Source organism: Rhipicephalus sanguineus, chromosome 1 (assembly GCF_013339695.2).
Source record: "Rhipicephalus sanguineus isolate Rsan-2018 chromosome 1, BIME_Rsan_1.4, whole genome shotgun sequence".
NCBI lineage: Eukaryota > Metazoa > Arthropoda > Arachnida > Ixodida > Ixodidae > Rhipicephalus > Rhipicephalus sanguineus.
Window position 1 is genome coordinate 267579274 of NC_051176.1, and position 23215 is coordinate 267602488.

The window sequence follows — 23215 nt, forward strand, 5'->3', positions numbered from 1 at the left end:
CGATTTCATTGTGATTCGAGAGCCATGGTAAGTGCGAAGAAGACTGAGCAAAAGTGTCTACACACACACACACACCACACACACACACACACACACACACACACACACACACACACACACACACACACACACACACACACACACACACACACACACACACGCGCGCGCGCGCGCGCACACACACACACACACCAAACCTTTATGATTATGAAGTTGTTCTTTGTTTGCCAAAGGACCTACTTTGTGCGTTGCTGGAAAGCTCACCTTTCTGATTCTAGAAGCATTCCCTCTAGTGATCTGTTAAGCGCAATAACGTTAGGTTCACACTGTTTTGCATACGCCAGTCAAAGACTCCAAGCTGTCATTGTAACGTATACAATTTAAGGTACATATAAGGGCAGCAGCAAAAATGCGATTGGGTTTTCGCATCTTGAAGTGACCCTTGGTCTCGCGCATCTTGAAATGACGCTTCCTCTATCGGCGTTGGATGCGCCTTGTCCATGACCTAGCTCAGCGTTGTAGTCTTCAGCTCATTGTTTAGTAGTAGTAGTAGTAGTAGTAGTAGTAGTAGTAGTAGTAGTAGTAGTAGTAGTAGTAGTAGTAGTAGTAGTAGCAGCAGCAGCAGCAGCAGCAGCAGCAGCAGCAGCAGCAGCACAGAGGAAAAATAGCGATACCTTTAGCCAACACACAAGAGCGCAATCTACTCAGCGTGTTTCGTTGGCTGCTTACATGCAATAGAAAAATATGGCTGCCTGTATACCATCGCGATCTGATGGAATGTAGCAATGTGTCACCCATAACTTTTCTGTTAATTGTTAGATATACAGCGCTGGGCGGTTAGCTCACCACATTGAAAGAAATGCATAAGAATGAAAGCGCTGAACGTAATAGTCAGTTTCACGATCTCCTTTATCAGACAAACTTTTTTAAATTTATTTATCGTGGAGCAAGAAGGAGCACGGCCCAAGCAGTACAGAATGGCCATTTGCACATCACGATGCTCCTTGCGGTCGAAGCTGGGAGCAAATTCGCAAAGCTTCCCATTGGTAAGAATCGTTGGTCACTGCGAGAAATGGGCATCAGAAAGATTGAAAGATGACAATAAAAACAGAGACAGGCAGAAAAGAGGTACACGATCACTGCACACAATCATGCTCACTATCACGAACATTAACAAAGACATGTCACAAGAGAGGCGATTGCTTACACGTAGGTGCATACATTCTCATCAATCTATTCAAGTTAGCTTCAAAACAAATGTCTCTTCCAATGATGTTCCCTTGCCACGTACTGCTCTGCTTTAAGTGCTTTAAGCGCACGTCACACCCACCCTAACATTTTCTAAGATTGTCACTCCATCTAACTCTTCGCTTCCCTCAACTCTGTGCAGCAAAAAAGGAAAAGAGATAAAACATGCTAATGTAGAAGTTGTTTTGCGCTCTCTTCACGCATGATTAGGGGTACCTGCAAAATGAACTTGTTGGTGATCCATTAGGAACAGTTAAGATGACAGAAAACTTCATTAACCAGTGCTTTTACGACGAATGAAAGCCGCGTACACAAGCCTCGTACGACGACCTCAGTGCGAACATATGAACGTGCGAGCTAATGCAACAGTGCAACGATAAACAAGAAAGGAAACATGTAGAACGAAACCGTACACTGTAAACCACTTTGCACCCTTAAGGGGGTTTCAAGCAATCAAAACACCCTTTTGCCTAACAAAAATTTGCAAAAATTAGGGTGTAAGGGTGCTTTCCTTCCCCAAAACAGCCTTTAGGGTGTAATGCTCTAACTAAACACCCTTTAGGAGTTAAGGGTGTTATGTGTTATCGAAACACCCATGGCCCATACCACAGCGTGCCAAATGATAACTGGGACTCGCTGATTAAAATGTCGTTGAATCTTCGGCGAGTTTAGATTAAAAGATATGTCTCTTTTAGGACTATCTACAAGCGTACCATAAATTCACGCCTATTCTCTTAATGTTTAATGTTCATTTATACGGAACAGAAATATCTCCACCGGCACTGAACGGCGGCTTAAGATACTATGGCTATATATACCAGATGGTCAGTGTAAGGCTGTGTAGCACAAGCGCTCCGTGCATGTGGTATTTTACAATACGCTTTGTTGTGTGTGCGGTGTGGCGCGTGCGTACTGCTGATGTCATCTATAATTGCATGTTCCCTGACTGGTAGATTTTTTTTTCACATTTTTCGCCAATAAGGGTGTTTAGGCCATTGGAAACACCCTATGGTATGGGTGTTTTGATACGTGAAAACACCCTTTTCCTAGGGTGTAAGGGTGTTAGTTATAGACACGGCAAAACCCCCTTAAGGGTGTAAAGTGGTTTACTGTGTAAAATGTAGAAGCAGTCGTACTTTGTCACCCGTACGATTTGGTGTTTAGAAATAAAGTGCGACTTTCTGGGTTACGTGGTTTCAGGAAAGTCGTGGACGCATAGTGAGAATTTGAAGCAATGTAGATTCTCAAGCTTTTCCGGCGTGTTGCTTGTATTCGTCCTGGGTAGCCTGTGTGACGAACATGTGTTATCCGTATATTAAGGCTATTTGCTTATTTGTGCATTGTTTCAGACCAAATTCAAAGGCATAATTATTTTAAACGGTGGTACTCTTGGAGTAATGTATCTTCGTACTCTCAGCAACATTCCTTACAACACCACTATAACGTGCAGCATTTTACTAAATCTTCTCTGCCGCTTCGAATACGGCACAGGGTTGGGAGATAATCATAATGGGATGCGTTGAGCGCATACGAGACATTACGAGGCGATGAACAATGGAGTTATGTTTTATTTCCGTCATTTCCCTACTAGTGGCATAGCCAGGAAATTGAATTTCTTTTTAAGAGGGAGAGAGAGAGAGAGAGGGGGGGGGGGCGTGTGGTGCATGTGCTGGATCAGAAATGATTTGTCATATCAAAGAAGTCGCGCCTATTCAGTATTAGTTATGATACGCTTGAAGCAATTTGTCGATAGTTAAGCTAGCGCACAATTTACCACAGTGAGTGCTGAAGTGTGTGCACTTGTCTCTTTAACTTCATCTATCACCGAGAACAACAGGTTGCCAAGTCGAACGGGTTGGAGCCCCCACAGCTTTAGATGAGAAATTGATGTTTCGAAATCATCCACTGATAGCCAAGCTGTATTATTGCTCGGCTTGTAGTTTGCTTTTTACCTTTATTGGTCTAATTAAAGCCAAGTGATTAACGTTACAATATCTCGCACTACTGTTGTCATTTACTTGAACAGTACTTCGTATTTTACTATAGGAAGAGCCTTCCGACGCACAGTAGCACATCAAGTGGACCAGTTCTATCCTTATTAGCAACGACTGACCGCAGGTATCGACAGTAAAAAAAAAAAAAAAACTAACCATCGTTGAACTAAGGGCTGATAGAAAAAATGGACACAAGCGCCTGCTACCAATTAGCACTTTTCAAGAATAGCGCGCACGTGTAACACATACTGCTCATACCTGTACATGCATGTATGCATCACGCACTCATACATACATACATACATACATACATACATACATACATACATACATACATACATACATACATACATACATACATACATACATACATACATACATACATACATACATACATACATACATACATACATACATACACGCGCACGCACGCACGCACGCACGCACGCTTAATCCCACACCTTTGGTGCTCAACCAACGCAGGTGTAACGCGTTATCTTGTGTCGGTCACCTGCATTCAGTGAGTGCCATAGGTGTGCCAGCTTATCAGCGCCGTCAATTATTGCACTCAAATTGCAGACTAGATAGGGAGTGCTTTTGCTGCAATCAGTGCCGTGTTCTTAGCTGGAAACCGCGGCGCTCACATCCGTCAATCGAAGCGCAGGGCAAAGAGGGACATCGATAGTAGCGTCCAGGGAGGCATGCGTACACAATGTGCATACATTACAACATTACAACACTGTATAGACGTGTATAGTTAGGTGCACATCCAAGACTGGAAGGGTGTCGCATTATGCAGTATCTGCTGTTCCATTAATCCATATGAACTCAACATTCTGATCGTGTGCCAACCTGTTAGCATGAGTTTGTCGAAGCCGCGAAGAATAAAATTTTCCATTATTTGTAATCACGGTTTATGCGTGTATCAACATTCCGACAGTACAATATACTGGGCAGTGCTTGCATAGTCGGCAAACGAATGTAGTTTGGTAGAAGAAGAATATGGCGCTATTTTCCGCAGCCACTGCGGGATCACGGCCAACGGGGAGATGGATATGGCAGATGTAGAAGACGAAAGGTGGGAGAGGTGATAGGAACAGGCCGGGAAGCAGGGGCCCATGGGATCACCGGGTGATGGCAAGGCTGACCCTGCCCGATGACAAACGGAGCGTACACGTTACACACCGGACATTGCTCTTCCACCTCCCCAAAGTGATCCGGCAGCTATCGGCTCATCATTTCACGGCCACGCTGTGAAATACCGACGGCCGAGCAAACTAATCCGTTCACAATTTCAGCACCGAAAGGGAGCAACTAACTGGACAAAATACCAAAAGGCAACGTCCCTTTTGTGCGCTTCGTCACCTACAAGTTTTTGAGCATATATATTTGAGGTTCTGTGTAAACAAACAATTATGAAGAAGCGGTTAGTACAGCGTTCGTTGTCCTCATTCTCCTCAATTTTTTTTACTTTTCTTCTCTTTTTTTTTGTCTATCTTCCTTATCACATCCTACTGTGTGTGTGTGCAGCACTTGCGCAGTGCTAGAGTAGATGGATGTGCTTGCCGTTATGTTCATTTCTTTCTCCGATAATAATAATAATAATAATCTGGGGTTTAACGACCCAAAACCACGATATGATTATGAGAGACGCCGAAGTGGAGGGCTCCGGAAATTTCGGCCACCTGGGGTTCTTTAACGTGCACCTAAATCTGTGTACACTGGCCTCAAACATTTTCGCCTCAATCGAAAATGCAGCCGCCGCGGCCGGGATTCGATCCCACGACCTTCGAGTCAGCAGTCGAGCGCCATAACCACTAGACCGCCGTCGCGGGACTTTCTTCGATGAACGAGCATAGTGAACAGTGAAGCTGAGTGTAGGTGCGTTTCTCCTAAAATCTATTGGTCTGCAAATGTGGCATCTGAGCTTAAGATTTCATACACTTCGGCCCCATAGATTCATATAAGCATCTGCGTGAAAGCACCCGCGCTGTCAATATTTACTATAAAATGTATTCAACCATCGCGTCTTCTGGCGTCTCTCATAAAACAGCGGCGTACTGAGAGACATACAATAACTGGTTTGGCGACAATGACTGTTAATCTCCAGGCGCTTTTCTGCGTGGTTCACGCGGGCGCTTCATTTCAGGTAGGGCTCATCTCGTTCTACCTTTCGTTGGTGATCTGATGTCGGCGCTAACCTTCGCAGCGCACGAGAGCAAGCTCGCTCTGGGCTCGCTTGAGTTTCTCTCGAAACCTTCTAAAAGCCGTCGGTCGGTCGTGTGAACATGATACACTCGACAGGACTGAGTGCTTTTCTAGATATGGCGCTCCCCACTCGAGACCCGCGACGACGATGGAACATATAGGCGTGGCTCCCTAGGGGTGTACACAAGCGTGCCCTCACTACTACTACTCGAGCAATCGCAAAAAGCAAAAAAAAAAAGCCAAATCAGACGAGGAGAGCGGACGATCGGCCGCACCGGGTGCACCTATCAGAAGGCGGAGAATGGTATCCGGAGGTAGCAACTGAGCGGAAAAAAGGTTCACCGAGGCTTAAGCGCTCGTTTTCGACTTTTCCGCTGTATGAGTGCGCGCCATTTCTCGGCCGTCTCCGGTCTACTTCGCATTGCTGTTTCCGCAAATCATTACGGTGTCACACACGTAATTTTCATTGTTGCACCGCTGTTCCGCACCCACTAACCATCCCATATGTCGTGTCTAATACGGCCGCGCGCTCCAACTGGAGACCGACGTCGTCCAAGGCGCTCGTCTTGCGGCGGCAGCGGCAGCGCACAGATGACACGCGTAGACGCGTGGCTTGATCTCCAAGTGCCTCGACCTCGTGTCAGTGTCATTTCGCGCGCATGCGGCGAGGGTGCGAAGCGCGCTGCTGAGTGGACACGGAGCACTCTCTCTCCGTAAGTGCCGGGGGAGACGGATGGCACCTTATTGGCGCCGTTGACGTTGGTCCCCGCATGACGTACAGAGCCGGGCTTGTGCACGCCCAGCACCTGCTGCTGCTGCTCGCCCTGACCACGTCTAGCCTTTTGCCGATGTGCTCGCGCCTTGGCGTGTGGACACACTCTCCCCCACAGCATGCCCTTCCCCTCTGTTCCATCCCTCTTTCCTCGTCATGACATGCTCTCCTCATTGTCTCTGGCACCTGCGAACCGCGCATCACCACTGGACATGTAATCCTTGACGCGACCGATTATATGCAACCCGCGGCTGCGCTCGTGTTCATTGCGAAGACAGACTGCCGCGGATGGAATTGGACGCGGCTCTTAGCATCCAAGGCGCCTGGCACGGTCTCGTACGCAGAGCTCACGTAAGGCTCCAGAACCACCAGTCATAGGGTGGCGGCGACCGGACCCGCGCGACTGCCACGTATCCTCTTGGCCACTGGCCGCGCGCGCAGCCAGGCATTCGTCTGGCACTTGTTTCATTTTCCTCACTTAGCTGCCGAAGGAGGTACGGGTAACGGCGCAGAGGGACACGCGCCATTGTATTTTGTGTTTCGCTCATTTTCCCTTGTTTCTCGAAGTATCTCGCGCATTTTTATTTGTGCTGAACGCAGCTGGTATGTTTGCGGATGACTTGTATTGATTTTGCTGTGTGATTAACCACGCACTTCCATATGTCGGTTGCATTTCGTACGTTGATGCGCATGCATGTCGCCGTTGAGTTTTGACTTGATTTTCCGTATTAAGTATGTGTTTACATGTTAGTGTCAGTACGCGAAGTGCTGTGCTTGTGCCATGTTGGAAGCCCTGCGGAGAACAGCGCGCTGGCCCTGTTCTCCGCAGCGGCCACTCTGTAATGTTTCCGGGAGCTGCTCGTAGACTCTTAAGCCAAATTCTCCTTCCCCGCGCGCCTTTCGCGGTGCAGCAGAGCCATTGGGTCGTGGGTTGCTTTCGAGCAGCGCCCATTGCAAGAGCGGGGGCCGTGCTCGGGCGAGACTGAGCCCGGCCTATGCGGGTTGGGGGGGCCGCCTTTCGTTGCCGACGGACTCACATTGGATCGTCCGCTGTTCGTTTGCAGAGCGCGGCGTTAACTTCCACGAGCAGCCTCTTACACGCCGACTACCTCTCATCCTCGTTCACAGCCGAGGAGTCGTTATCGCTGAGCGAGGAGCTCAAGCTCCCCGGTCTCGATTTAGTGGGAGCGCAGGTTCCTTCTGAAGTATTCGGCAGCACCGTGAGAGAAGTCTCCTCTTACCAGGAGATGTTCCAGTCCGGCTTCCCGGTGGTCAGCAGTCCTCCCCTCACCGAGCAGCCGACGCCTCTGACTCCCTTGAGCATTTCACCCGCAAACCCATCCGCCCTGCCCAGCTTCGAGGAAACGTACTCGCCCAGGTGGGTTGTGCGCACTACTTGTGCACCGACCAGGCTCTTCAGCAAAAGCCCCTTGCTTCCAGGTACAGGCGGGACATCACACACTCCGGCGTGTTTTCCTTCAAGTTCGAGGAGCTGCGCTCGGACACCGAGCTGCCGGCCGAGGCCGGCAGCCCTGAGGCCTACCAGGTGTCCGTGGGCGGCTTCTCTCCTAAGCCTCACCCGTCGACCAGCTACCGGCCGCCGTTCACGCCGCCACCTCCACCACCGCAGCCGATGGCCGGTACATCCCAGGAGTTCTACAAGACCGAGCCGCCGTCGTACCAGACCTCCAGCTGCTACGTGCAGTATCAGGCGGAACAGGAGCATGCCAAAGCCGGCTTCTCGGGCTATCTTCATCCGTCGCCACCGGTATTCCAGAAGGGGCTCGTGTTCCCGGGACCTTCGGAAAGCTCCAGCTTCAGCCTCGTGTCGGCAGGGTCTTCGTCCTCCCTCGCGTCATTCCCGGGCGACCTGACACCGCCACTGCCCAGCCCTGGGGGCACGTGGGCGCAAGCCCGAAAACCGGCCGTTCTCAAGGCCGCTGTTGCCAGCGACCCAGGGTGAGTGTAGCCTTGGTTTGGTTTATGCGTACGCCCATATCAAGTTTCACTTACGCTGAGTATTGTTGCATTAAGAACCGCCCTGAAATAGCGATAAATCGGTATCCATTCCTTTCTAACCTGTGCGCTGTAATGCCCAGGCTGCGTTAGGATCAAGAGCGCACTTGTTTTTACAGACAAGGTCGCTAATAGGTGCTAACGAATTATTTATGTTTTATTCTATTCCGGCAGATAAGTCTTAATTTTATCGGATGTATTTTCAGCTGCGACTTCTTCTTGGTGCCACATGCTGTGTTGGCGTTACTAGTTAACGCTCGCAGTACGTGCTGCCTATTGTTTCTGTCCTCCATGAAGCCCTTTATTCCAGGAAGCAGAGTGTCGCACCAAGTGTGATTTTCTGGTTACGTGCGCAGTTCATTTTGTGAAGTCATATAATGTTTGTATCCAAAGTTCCATATGCATTTTATCTGATATTGTTGCCTCAAATGGCGTACTTTAGTCAAGTGTGACCGCTGCGCTGTAAGGATAACTTCTGCGTCTTAAAGAGAGCATTGTGATAACGCGCTTATTATTTGGGTAAAGTAGTTACTTCACCTGTTGGCTTTCTTGGTTACGTTACCTGGTTCTTTGCTTGATGGCTTTCTGTCCGCGTGGACAGGAAGCCACCCTGAATGACTGCGCTGCAATTATGTAGTAAAGTCATTACTGAAAACGTCATATTTAGACAGTTAAGTCCTTCCTCGCATATTCTGTTGCCACCATTCAAAGTAAAGCGCAAGGCCGAAGTTGTACTACACTTCATGAACTGCATGCGACGCAGCTGAGTCTGGTTTCTGTGACCCGAACGGTGCCGCATCGTGTGCAGCTGGTTTGGAAAATGATCAATGGCCAATCAGACTGTGACAACAAATAGATCTATCCAGTTATTTTGAGAGCAAGTCCAGCCTTTCACAATTTTTTTTTCGGTAACTTGACGCAGAGGTGTGCCCAGCGACGTTTTTCGATTGTTCGTTGGGCATCAAAGGCACTCGCCAACTTGACGGGCGTCACATACAAACTTCTTGATCAATGTTGATACTGCATCAACATTTGTGCTGAAGAGAGCTGTGAACCTGTGTAGAGTCAATCATGTAGCATGTTAGCCCTAGAAACACCGCCCTGTGAGGAGTGCGTCAAGTGCCTTGCAGGGCAGTCAGCGACAGCGCGCCTTCACCACAAGCCTTTGAAATCGTTTGGATCAGTGACCTGAACTACTTACATTTTTCTTAGAGCGCTTAGGTGTGTACCGTGTGTTTCTGAGTCCCGCAGCAGTGCAGCATGTTCTATGAAATGTAAATAAGTGGTCGGTGTCGAAAATATTGAGAATACCGCATCAAGACAATCGTCGCTAAAGCCGAATATCTGATCGCCAATATAATATTTCTCGCGCTGTTTCCGAAAAACAGCTTGCTCAGTTTGCTCTCCTGCCCGAAAATGGATGTGTGCGGCGCTCGCTTAGTTATCGTTTTCAGTAGTATGTTTTTCTGCAGAACTACAGCGCAAAAATCTGAATTTCGGTTGATCGCCAGGCAACATAGAGAAATATACAAGATATATGTTGCTTAAGTTCTTAGATTACCACGTATGATCGCCTTCTATTTCATGGCTTGTATATTCTGATGTGTCTGAAGAAGTAGCCCTCATCAGAATTGCGACACGGCCGCTGTTCAGTGTCCATAAAACAACCATGACCGTCATGTACCATTAGAACATAAAGCATAACCGATACAGGAAACGCACTACGGCGTCTGCAGCCTGGCGAAGTTAACGATTGGCCGCAAGGTTTTTTGTGTCGCCGCGAGGAAGTCCTCCGAAGTCGTCTGAAGACTAAGAGAAAAATTCGTGGTACGCAAAGAGAGACGTACAAAACGCGGACACAGGAACGAGGGCAACACAAATGACGCCCTTCCAGTTGTCGTTTTGCACGCCTGCTTTTGCATCACAGTCAACTTGCCCAGCTTTTTACTTGTTCTGTGAAGATCTGTGACCGTCTTTCCTTGGCCACTTGGTTGCCGTTCAGTTCACTTCAGTAGTTTGTCTTAAGGTCTCTCCGTCTTGCCTGTTTCCGCCGAAAACATTCCCTAAGAAATCAGTCGGGCTCACCATACACGTACTCGGGAATTTCTGCGCGTGGCGACGAAGGCATTGTTGAAATTTTTAAAGACAATAGACTTGCACAAGCGGCTGTATACTAATTGGGCTTGTCGTGATTGACGAATGATGTGGCATACCGCACAAAAGTGACTGACTGTGACCACGTGTAAGTGCTCCCGCTCTCTCTTCCTTCACTGCTCTAACTTTCAAGCTCCCCCATCCGCAGCGAGCATACTGGTTATTCTAAACTGTTCGCCTCCCTTTGGCGTCACCCCCTCCTGTTCCTTCCTTGCTTCCTTCTCCGTGTTTCCCGTTCTGCCATAAAAAAGGGGTGGAAGAAGGGCTACTACGGGCTAACTCCTTGACGTGTGCTCTCTTTTTCATTCTTTCGCTCATTTGATAGCGGTTAGCGCTTTGGGATTTGCGCGAACAGCGATCAAACTTAACCTTGTAGAACGTCGATTTCTTCCTCTCTTCTTTTTTTTCTTTCCGCGGAGCTAAAAACAACCGAGTTAGTGCGTCAGTTCCCCCGTGTCACCATCGGGCAGCTTGTGACGAACACAACTTCTGTCATCGCATTTTGATAAGGTCACATTCTTATCCGTGCGCAGCGGCCGTCTGCGTTCGGTAGAAAAAAAATGTCCTCACTCTCGTCGCTGTCGCGAAGGAGAATTCAACCGAAGGCGAAACAACTATCTAAAGAAAGACGAAAATGCCGAGGAGCGATGTCCTCCTTGTCCTGTTGTGACGTCTTCAACATTAGTATATAGATATAACGTGCTCGTGGAAGATGTCATTCATCAATATACGGATGTGATCCTTTTATCACGTGATCACGGGGAGTGGGGAGGGGGGGGCTGTGATTTTTTGCTTGCAGTCAGAACACTAAGTGCTCAGCAGATCCCTTGACTGTCCAGCTCCCTGCCGGGATATTCGAAAAGCTTCTCGCTTTTCAGTGTTCATTCTTCAGCGTCCACTTTCGCTAGCATTATATAGTCCAGTAACAAGCTAGAGAAGCTTGTCCATTGAAGTTTCCTATAGTCCCAAGCAGCTATCCGCAGCATTTATTCGCGCATTCGTGCATCCATAGAACGTGGAAGCGCTGATGTGAAATATACACCGTCCGAACGGTTCATGTTGGCGCATATTTATCTCATTACGAGGCATTGCTACGTCACTTCTCGTGGCAGTAATTTCAAGCACTGTTTGGTCCAGCTCGCGGGAAGAACAAGTGTCATACTTTCCGTGTACGATAGCCTTGATCATCAAAATGTCTCCACAGACGTACGGCAGTTGCATTTTTCTGAGTACTTCCTTCATCGGCTTACCGGAACGCACTCGTCGCACTAAAAAGCTGCTCGTACGACAACGAAGTGATTGTCGATGCCGTACGCAGTAGGCGTTATTTCTGGCGATTCATTCTGTTCTCGCGAGCCTCGTTTTTACAAACGAACAGCGAACTCAGTGTACCTGCTGCCCTGACACGCCATTACTACTTTGTTGCGTATTCCACATATGCTTCGATACTGGGAGTCGGTTTCGAATTCAAGTGCATACTCAGCCGCGTCTATTTCTCTTCGCAAGTGATCGGGTCCGAAGTACGTCTTTTTCTGCAACCAGAGTTGTCTCACAAAGTTAAAATTTCATCATATCGTATTTCAAATAACTACCACAATCTCATAAACTGCAACCTGCTCAGTCCCTTGTAAGGTTCAAAGTTTGATTACTAACTTGCATAATCATGCTGTATTTTGCTGTTGAGGACGATAATTTGCTTTATCCTACTTTCTGTCGAAATTTTTGCGACAGCAGATCAGCGATAAGCACAAAGTATTTTTTTCTTCGAAGTTACTGAAATAAAAACGAAAACGCTGGTGGCTCTATATGTACAGTCATGAAAAAAAGATGGTTGATCCCTCCTTCATAGGAATCGGAATAACACGAAAGTAAAGCGTGCCCTTACAGAAGTAACTGAACGTTTACAGAAGTAACTGAATTGATATAACAGAGTTTGCACAATGTATATTGATGTCTGGCATCTATAGCACCGTTTACCGTGTACTTAGCTTTAGGTGCACGTTAATGAACACCAAGTGGTCGAAATTTCCAGAGCCCTCCACTACGGCTTCCCTCATAATCACATCGTGGATTTGGGAGGTTAAACCCCAGATATTATTATTATTATTATTATTATTATTATTATTATTATTATTATTATTATTATTATTATTATTATTATTATTATTATATTATTATTATTATTATTATTATTATTATTATTATAGCACCGTTTAACGTGGATGCACCCACTTCGATGATTGGTGGTACATCTCCATCCCGACGACTAACGTTCATGTTCAATGATTAAACAAACCTTTGTGGTAGCTATAGTAGTTAACGGTGAAAGCGTAATCAGAGAACGAGGTGTGATAGCCAGAAGAGTGTCGCATATTGGACGCTGAACTTGGTCGCCATCCCGCGGCATGTTAAAATGTGATTGAACACCACGGCCGGACTAGGGGGGAACGCAAAGAGCATCCTGCCGCCCCGGTACACTGAAAAAAATATATCGTGTTTCAACGTCGGAACAGACCGTAAGAAACACAGAGTATGATCTGTTTCCTGAAAAATGGCGGAAGTGGACGTTTAGAGCACAAACTGTGCTGCGTCTTTTACGAAACAGCGGGACTGGACGTAAAGGAGTAGTCGACGTTTCCGTTCCGTCGCTCTTTCCGTAAAACATCAGAAAAACGTATGTATTCTGTAATTCAAGAACACGCATGTAGTGTGCTTCCGTAATTTGTGTGCATGGCGGACACACTGTCTGAACTTGGACCATCGACTCCGTTCGACAATGATACATTGAGCTAGAACAGTTAAGCAACAGCCGTGTGCAGCGCCTTGAAAGAGCTGTCGCGGCGGGTGGCAAACGTATAGTGGCAGCACTGTAGTCGCCGACTACGCTGAGGTGTCCCGCATAGGGTTAGGGTTCCGCCTTAGGAAACTCTAAGGCGGAAAAGTGGGGAAAAAGGACAATTAAATGGCATGAAAACCAAGAAGCTGTACCGTGAAACGCCTTTTTTTTCCACAGAAAGAAAATTTTTCCTTAGGTATACACAAATATTTAGACAGAATTAAAAAAAGAAAGATTTATGGCTAACAGGTCAGCGTGTCTGTTACAAAGGGGACGCTTATAATATCCATCCATACATACATCCTGAATTCCATCCAACACCATGCACCCCTTGACAGTTAAGCGCAAGAGATTTGGTGTGAGCAATATGTTTCAGTGATTAGGTATTTTGCATGGAAATGCAACTAGCATACTTAAACGAGAGAATTATAGAAAGGGATAGTTCCAAACATGCCACTCGGGAAAGATGGTACACGTAATTTTAGCCTCTAAATAGCAGCGGATACGTCGTTCAGAAGAGGTAAAACCCGCACTACATCTAGATCTATGGTCCTCGTCGAAGGGCTGCACTTCGCAGACACCTGCAAGATTGAAAACGAACAGGTACTTGTACTGCGTCTACGAGCCCTTATTGACAAAAAAAAAAAAAAAAAACATACCCGTCCGAGGATCCCCGCATACGTGAATCTCGATTGTGCGTATAATAGTTTACGTTTTCTTTCTTCATCACATCGTGAGAATGCACGACCCACAGGAGAACAGACAGTGTACGCGTTCTCCTGTTTTCATCCCCTTTATCCGTGCTTGCACGCCTTTACTTCTTTTGTGAGAACGTTCTTAGCATCGCAGGTGCGTTGCGTATTTAGCACACTAATCAACACGCCATCAATGAAACACAGTAACGAAGGCACGCGCGATTAACTTACGTAAGTTAGTACAATAATGAAATACTCTGAACTATAAGGCGAGAACAATATTCTTCTGAAGGCTCGTGCAAATGTTTGTTCTTTTATGTATTAATCAGTCTGCTCGGTGAACATCCACGAGGAATACACTTCTTCACCGAAAAATTCGTTGGTTGTTAAAATGTTCTCACTACCTGCGACAAGAACATCCATTCTTGAGAACTATTTACCATTCTACCGCTTCCCCTGAATAACCAATAAAGTTTTTCCACCACCATAACCCTTCGCAACAGGCAAAAAGAAAAAAGCGCGCAGATGGCCACACATAATACGCTTGAAAAATTCATCATCGTACCCTAGAAATGCGCAATAAACGGTAAGATGCGTGTTTCTGTTATAATGGTTGTTTTATTCTTACCTATCCATTGTGCAGATTTGTAACGACATATCAATTAATACGACTGCTGTGGTGTGTACGGCCGTCACCGCCCCATAGAATTGGTGCATCGCAGTGTAGGCTAGAATACAGAAAGAGTGAAATGCAGGCACTAAAGAAGTTAGTTTGACTTACGTAGTGCGTCGCGAGTGCGATTAAAAGCCGCGCCGCCGGTGCCGCCTTCGCTGCGCGCTTCCCATCGCCGGCGATCACAGCGCCGCCGCTACTTTCGCCACCGCAGTGGTAGTGATGGTAGCTCGGTTATGGCTCGAGCTCGGTCGCAACTTTCAAAATCGACATAGAAAACGTGTGCGTCTGAGGGGACGCTGGTTACTTTGCTTACATGAACTTTTCGTCCATCCATCGGTTTAGTACGTGCTTCGCATACCACCACAGGGGCGCGCACTGCGCAAAGGTTGTTGGCGCGCTGTTCACCGTGTTCACATTGTTGTTCGTGTTCTCCGGCACCGTACGTGGTTTTCGTCAGCGCTCTCGCAACTGCCTGCCAAGTCTGTCACCTCGCACACATCACAATCAGGTAAGCAATACTTCACTGTTTCGATCATTACCTACTCACCAATAGTCTCATAAGCAGCTAGTTATAAGGCGCACTCGCATGCCGCAGGTCATAAAGATTAAACACGTGTTTGCCATGCTTGCATTAGGGATAAGATTAAACACGTGTTCGCCATGCATGCATTGCTCATACATATCTTATTACTAAATTAGGTGCAGGAAACGGTAGAGGCAGTAGCTGTAATTTTACTGTGCGTAGGCATATTTCAATGCATTCTGTTGATTCGGAGTGACTGCCTTGAGGCACGACCATTGTGCTCGCACGCTGTGTTGCGTCTTCTTTATTGAGCTGCACATTCAGGAAGGAGTGTAGCGAGCAGTTGAGTTTTTCTGAATTCAATGACGCGTTGCTTGCGCTCAGCAATAACGTGATTTGACACGTCACGTAACCGTTTTACACAAACGTATTGCGGTGAAGCCTGATGCTGGGCTGCATCTCTGTAGTTTGAGAATGTCACAGCTCAGTTTTGGCACCCAGTCATTAGTAATTTCACCAATACCCAACCTTTTGGCTGTTACAAGGTGCACTCGCAAGCCTGAACCGCAAGTCACATGCACCAAGCGTGTAGGTCATGCACCAAGCGTGTAGGTGTCTGTTGTCTTATCGAGGGCAGACAGTGCTTTCCATGCTTGCATAGCTTGCAAGTCGTACGTACTGTACTACAAAATAAGGTGAAGGAGACCGCAGGGGCAGCAACTGTCACGTGGCTTTGTTCATGCATGATCAGGACTATTAAGTATATTTCTGGTTGTTGTCAAAACATACTCCTATTATTTCACAAGAGTCGACACATGAAGGCGAAGTTTTTGTTCTACTCTCAATCGAGATACTGTGTATTGCGCGAAGGATATAGCATGAAGTGAAAAGAGAAAAATTGAAAGTTCGACCTTAATTTTCTCCTAGTAATCAATCTCACTGATGCTTATGTTACATGGGGTTGGGAAATTCATCCACCTAATCAGGGGCGTAGGCAGAATTTTTTTAGGGGGGGGGGGGCACCTCCTTAATCTGAAGGTGGGTCCGGGCAGGCAAATGGTCATTTTGCGCTATGTATGCATGTCATGGAGAAAAAAAAAATTCGACGGGCCCGGTGTGCCACCCCTTAGCTTCGCTACTGATCTAAACCACTAAGTGTAGTCTATATGTTTCTTAGTTAGGTCAAGCTTTTTCAGTTTTTAAAGGGTTCCTCAAACACCCCTCCGGCATAAAGAAAAACACATTCTATGATCAATGAACACTGCTAAGCAAAGCTCAGCCATATTTTGTAGCTGTGTGTGGCACATAGAGCTTAACAGCAGAACGTACAGTTGGAGATCAGTATATATAGTATTTCTGAAAATCTTGCTGCTCACTCTGAGCGTGATCAGAGCCAGTTGGGAAATGTCTTAAGTGCACGGCCCCTACTTTTTGGATATGCGCATCAAAGGCCATATACACGTGCAGAGAATGCATTATAAAGAGTGTACGTTGTTGCTTCTCGGATGTGTTTTGATCACTTGTTTTTAACATTCCTTTCAGACATAAACAACGTGCTGAAGTAGCAGTCTCTGGAAATGTCACTAGCTGGTTTGTGACACTTGTAAATAAATTTTGTGTAAATAAATTCATCCATGTTTTGTTAAAGGTGCAATATTATTCATATGGCATGCTGCAGCAGAGGTGGTGCACGCATGCACAGTACATGAAGACAGCACTAGTGTAGGTTAAAATAGTGCTGTCAAATGTACACGCATGCGGTGTAGAAATAGTGATGTGTAATTGAATATGATAAAACACCCTACTGTGAGAATTTAAGCAGCTCCATAAACATTCCTATGAGACGTCGGCTTTTCTACAGTGTACTGACGTTTCACACCTCTCTACAATTCAACAAGGGCTTGTGTTAATTTTTCACAAACTAAGTTACTACCGAACTTAAGTTTACTTAATGCTCAGTGAAACAACTCTTTCCTTCAAGCTAAAACTTAATCCTTCAGGACACAAAACATTAATCATGCACAAAAAAGCCATTAAATTGAACCAACCGTTTTACGAGAGCTTCAGTTTTCGTTCACAATAACAGAATAATTCACTGGCAGACCGTTATACGGCAACCTTCGTTTTTCTCTTTTATGAATACCGCAAATGCTGTATTCCTAGTAACAGGGTCATGGTGTGTTTGAAGTAACAGATTTGCTGTATTCCTAGTTACAGGGTCGTGGTGTGTTTGGGATGACAGATTTGCCGTGTTTGGGATGACAGATTTGCTGTGTTTGGGATGACAGATTTGCTGTGTTTGAGATGACAGATCTGCAGTGTTTCGGATGACAGATCTGCAGTGTTTCGGATGACAGAGATATGACGTGCACGTAATAACAGAAGGATGCTGTGAACGAGGATACAGAAAAATAAATAACAGAGTCTCTGTGATACGGAGCCTGCTGTTTCTTATTAACAGAATGCCTCTGGCACCGATTTACCAGCAGCTTCTGCCGTGAACTGAGACATTTTTTTTTAGAGTGTAGCCCAGCTGCGATTTTTCTCGGGGCGAGCGCGTCAGCGCTGAACGCGGCGTTACAGCTAGGTGAGGCAGGCGCGCGTCGCAGAGCTATTTTTGGTTTGGATCAGCGTGATGCTATGAGCGAGGCCGACGCGTTTACGACGCTTGGTCTAAGATCGCCACCTCGCGGTGTGTTAAGGCATTGGCAGAATTGAACTTCTATTGAAAACGCGCCGAATGGGACGGACGTGTAACGCGTTGCAGGTGCTAATCGCGGAGGCCACAGTAATGACGAATTACTTTACCGCTCCCAGAGGGCAGCGCCACCCCGCCGTCCGGGAGAGTGGTAGATATAAAAGGCGCGTTTGTAAAGTCTCTGGGGTCTGTGGCCGTGGCGCAGTGGTTAGCGTGCCCGGCATCTGTTGTTGCGTACCGAGCGGTCGTGGGTTCGATGCCCGTTGACGGAACTTTTTGACTTCTGATCGTTAGTTTTTTTCTACGTCATTTCCGTGACGGAAATACGTCACTGAAGTCTTGGTGGACCCCGGCATAAAACACTTTCGTGTTAAAAAATTAAACGGGAACAAGAAATTACAAAATGCAAGAGCTTCCGCAAACGATAACTTGAGAGCACAATCTAGCATCAGTAATTATGTGGTTTCAAAAGCTTTCTGGCCCCTACACTAAGTGTTCAAGGCGAATTCATGCCGACGTTAAGTGTAACGGCGAAAACAAATATGAAAGGGCGTGTTTTAGTTAGCACTAACTGGTTGCTAATTCAATTGTGCATGACTCTACATAACTTCGCCGTAGACTCTTCGAGGAGGATCAACTGAATCGCAGCGATCCTAAGAACATGGACAGTTCCGCACTGGCTAAACGAAGAGCTTTTTCTCCTTGTTGATTCCACGCATGTGTGTTTTTTTTTTTTTTTTGCACGCCTTAGGAAGGTATGACAGTGCAATAACAAAAAGAAGTACAACTTTAACGATAAAAGCCACAACGGTAGTCAATACTGCTTTTCCTCATTCAGTACGTCTTACAGGGACCCTCACCACCCCGAGTTCAAAGACGAGGGAGTGGTTTCCTTCTCGCCTTCGCTACCCTTCCTACAGGCGACATCTCCTCCTTGCCATTCATTTCTTAAACATTTTTGTACAATGCCAGCACTAAGCATGGAGCCTATCAGGATTTCGCGCTTGTCGGCTACACGCTGTTATCTCCGCTTGCGCAGTCGAAAACGCACAAGATGAAGCGAAATCAGTTGATCGCGCACGATAGTCATGCGAGACAAGGAAGAACGGGTGGGCGACTGCATGGCAAAGCAGTGTAGGATACAATTCACGACTGATATTTCGCGTATATGGACCAATCGAGATTATGTACGGTAATGACGTCACGTGAATCCCTGTTCTTGCGTCACGAAGTGCGCCAGAAAGACGAGAAACGCCAGGAGATAATAACGCGCTCGCTTTTTGTATTTTTTAGAGGCTGGTGAGGGGCCCTTTAACCATTAGACGAACAAACTTCCCCCACGATAGCAGTCTGCTGACTTACATCTTATCCACCTTGACGCAATCTATGCTTGGCTCCTGCTGTGCTCTTGGACCAACTTCGTTTACTCCACATATGTACCGTGGCTAGTCGTACAAGTTGTTGCGTCCTTCTTGCAGACCAATTGCTTCTTCAACGTTGTACACACCTTGAAGAATCCTTTGAGTCTTCTATATGCAAGTGTTAGCGTTGAGGCAGAAATGAACGCAAATTATAAAGCCATCACTGTATCGCACCACGTTCACGGCTTCTTGCCTTCCATTCAGTTCACGCTAATCGCAGTGAACTTACGTGCATTGAGGTCCCTCCACTATGCATGTTGCCTTGCATTGCCCTTCTTGCTGTTGTCGACAAGCTCGGTTCGTGTCGCTATTTATAAAAACAGCCTCTAGGACGCTCCCACCTGATTATCTCCCCATCCTTTTCGCATAGAACACATGGACAGAAAGTGCCGAGAATCGATTAAAGTTTTGAGTTACTCGCGTGGGCTTGCTGGATGCCATCAGAGCGTGTTTGCAATTCGCAACATTTTCCCGCCAAAACTACGCAGACAAGGGCCAGTAGATGTGACGGTTTCTTTCGCTCGAATCTCTTCCTTTCTTATCGTCCATTTCATATATATTATCAGTCGATTATGGAGATAGAGCATAGTGGTCGTGTTAACTGGCGAAACGCGCAAAAGGATTATTGGAATAGAAGCTTTACACCATTGTCCCTATCGAATAATCACAACTGAACAAATGAACAGACATTCGATCCATGTCGACCTAGCCTTATGGCCATTAGGCCAACGTCATTTTGTTAACAGCTGAACACCCCCTCCCCCAACAACCACCTCCACACACATATTCTGCGCCATCAAGTGATTTCGCTGTGTGTTACAAACGGCACAATTCAAGGTATTTTGTTGCACCTATGTGACCTGCACTAACATTTCAATGTAGGAGAGAAGGCAAAAATAATGCTTTTCATCGGCGCATGGATGCGTCCAAAATTGATTAACGTCCGCGTACCTTATGTGCAGTGGACGGTTGGCCCCGCCATCGGCCCCCGGAACTCCGCCGGCGTCGGGATCGAGCACGGCCTCGTCGCCACCGCCCGCCACCCCGTCCTACCAGTTGTGTGCCGTGTGCGGCGACAACGCCGCCTGCCAGCACTACGGGGTCAGGACCTGCGAGGGTTGCAAGGGATTCTTCAAGGTACGGCCCTTAAGCACGTGCCGACAGCGATCTACCGTATAGTGTAGCAGGCGGGACTCCTTTCAAGAAAGGAGCTTCACTATCTTGGTCTTCTAAACAGGCTGAATATATGGGCGCTCGACGAAAAAAAGATTGTGCTGACGACTCTCTCATCACCGAGGACAGCTGCTTTTCGCATGCTGGACTCCATTTCCGAGACCTCTTGTACCACCCAATAACGTATACGTTCACCGAAATTGAACGCAATAAGGAATGTATTCCCAAAAACATTTGTCATCTAATTTAGGAATAGATAGTCGATGAACTGAGCTGACTATAACGAATGAATTATCGGCCGGTAGGTCATCATAATTTCTGAAATACAGTAATGCTACACGTCTAAGCGCTGTGTTTTTCGGCTTTCGATTTCGTCCTATTCTCTGCGCCCTCTCCTTCACTTTCCGATTTCGTCTCTCAATTTTTCATTTCTCTCCTTCGTGCAGAGGACAGTTCAGAAAGGAGCCAAATACGTGTGCCTTGCTAATAGAGACTGTCCAGTCGACAAGAGGAGAAGAAACCGCTGCCAGTTCTGCAGGTTCCAGAAATGTCTCGCTGTTGGAATGGTCAAAGAAGGTAAGCGGCGCATTTCCTTTTAAGGAGGTCCTGTCTTGTTTCGTTAAACCACAACAGCAACTTCTGAAATGATTAATAATATCCTCCGCCCTCAGTAATGTTGCCAGCTTACGAAGCCACTTGATAATTTTGTCAAAAAGTTGTTTCCACGAAGTATTCACTCGCCCCTGCACTTCTTTTCATCGATTTCCATTTTCCTTTTCAAATATCTTTAGACATTATTCCGAGCTGATGTAACGTGGGAACTATGCAGTGGGCAATTGACAATGGTTTTTTTTCGCGGCTGCACAGAATCGAAGTCATAATTACGGTTACTTGACAAGGAAAACTTTTTTTTTTAGTGCGCAGAATTACTGAAGAAAAGGGACGACGAAATAGAACAGGGCGCATAATTATGGCCGTGCGATGCATGCAGCGATGATACTGATATCTTTGGCACCATCGGCTTTTCGTGACATGTTGTATGCTGTCTATGCTGGCATGTTGTGTGCGCGATCAAATGTCCAAATGTAGCGCCTATACATTGTTTTTTTTTTTTTTTAGTTGTGCGGACGGACAGCCTTAAGGGACGGCGAGGCAGATTGCCTTCGAAGCCCAAGAGTCCCCAGGAGTCCCCACCGTCGCCGCCGGTCAGCCTCATAACGGCACTTGTCAGGGCCCACGTGGACACCTCTCCAGATCTCGCCAACAGAGATTACTCGTTGGTAAGTCTTCCTTCCCTACTGCTATCAGACGTTACAACGGTACCCGCACTCAAAATGCGGGTACCGTCCGTCACCAACCATCCCATATGTCAATTCCGCTTAACTTTAGCTAAAAGCAGTTAAATTGTCGCAATAGCTCAGCATGGATTTCGTGTTTAAGTTGTTCCTTCATATGACTTTTAAATTTGGGCTGTGGCCCGTACTTAAGAAGTTTACACACCTTGACAAAACGGAAAGACACACATGTCTTTCAGTTTTCTTAGGGTGTGCGATCTTTGTGTAATAACCAAAAGTGCTTCTGACTTCATTGCTTGTACCGTACCCTCTTAATGCCTATAAGGTCTGTGTGTGCGCTTGTGTTTGACTTACAGTGTCAGGAGATGCCAGTCGATGAAAGCCGCAGGACCGCAGCCGAAGTTCAGCAGTTCTACAACTTGTTGACCTCGTCCGTGGACGTCATAAAAACGTTCTCCGAGAAGATTCCGGGATTCAATGAACTGGAGAAAAGCGACCAGGAGCTCCTGTTCCAATCAGCTAGCCTCGAGCTGTTTGCGCTTCGACTGGCATACAGGTAAGCATGCCACAAGATGCATGTGGCTGTAGTTTCGGCTCAGCAGCGCATACAATGCCTTTGCTGCAAGTAACCTCGGAAACAACATGCTCAGCTCTGCTTTTTTAGATCTTTCACATATTAAAAAGGGGTATCTGTTCACATCGCATAAGGATTACTGGTGAAGGTTCACTGTCACATCCAAATCCAGCAGCTTCAAAAACCAGCAAATGAAACAGCTCGTTAACGTTTTTATATGGTAAGTGAATTCACTGATAAATTTGCAAACGGCAAAGGCGTTGGCAACTGAAATAAATTTCTTGGCATTTCACCTAGTATTGCGAAGGCCGCTTTAGAGGTAACATGCCAAGTACTAGGGGGCGATCTTTTTTTTCCTTTTTTCTTTTCTTTTACCGCAAGTATTGCGTCTGCTAACCTCTCAGCGTCGCACTGCAAGCCATGGTATCCGATAATATAGAAACCATGGCATCTTTGCTCATTCAGAAATCGTTCAAAGCAAATACGAATTTGAAAAAAAGACAGCCTCCCCCCCCCCCCCCCCCATATGAATATGTAATTCGTTTGCTCGCTTCATGGTTCTTTTTCACATTGTGCAGGATCCGGCAGGAAGATGACGAGTTCACTTTCTGTAATGGCGTCGTCCTCCACCGAACTCAGTGCGAGAGGATCTTCGGGGAATGGCTGGCTGCCATCTTCGAGTTCTCGAGAAGCCTGCACGCCATGCAAATAGACATCTCTGCATTCGCTTGCCTCGCAGCGCTGACGCTCGTGACAGGTAAGTTGTAGCCGTTTCAGCTCGCACTTCAAGTCAACTATAGTAAATCTCAACGTTGGAGGCGAAGATGCTCCAGTGTGCCGAATACTGCGGGAGTCCAACCAGACTTCAGCAAGCGGGCAGTGGATTATGCCGACTTACTGTGAAATTTATTAATACACATCATGCGGTCCTT

The 23215-nt window shown here is 46.6% G+C and overlaps 1 protein-coding gene across 15 annotated transcripts in view; it reads left to right on the forward strand.

Moving 5' to 3' along the window:
- LOC119378918 (probable nuclear hormone receptor HR38) overlaps nucleotides 1–23215 on the forward strand; it is a 48015-nt gene that overhangs the window by 21788 nt on the left and 3012 nt on the right. For 3 of the 15 annotated variants that reach the window (XM_037647993.2, XM_037647991.2, XM_049411733.1), the window contains 7 exons: nucleotides 7287–7600; nucleotides 7663–8181; nucleotides 20204–20378; nucleotides 20861–20990; nucleotides 21534–21694; nucleotides 22066–22265; nucleotides 22862–23040. In XM_037647993.2, coding sequence (XP_037503921.1) covers nucleotides 7287–7600; nucleotides 7663–8181; nucleotides 20204–20378; nucleotides 20861–20990; nucleotides 21534–21694; nucleotides 22066–22265; nucleotides 22862–23040 — 1678 coding nt within the window. Of the gene's footprint in view, nucleotides 1–6308; nucleotides 6717–7286; nucleotides 7601–7662; nucleotides 8182–20203; nucleotides 20379–20860; nucleotides 20991–21533; nucleotides 21695–22065; nucleotides 22266–22861; nucleotides 23041–23215 lie in introns of those variants that run through there. The other 12 variants (XM_049411742.1, XM_037647997.2, XM_037647995.2 and 9 more) reach the window with 10 other exon arrangements.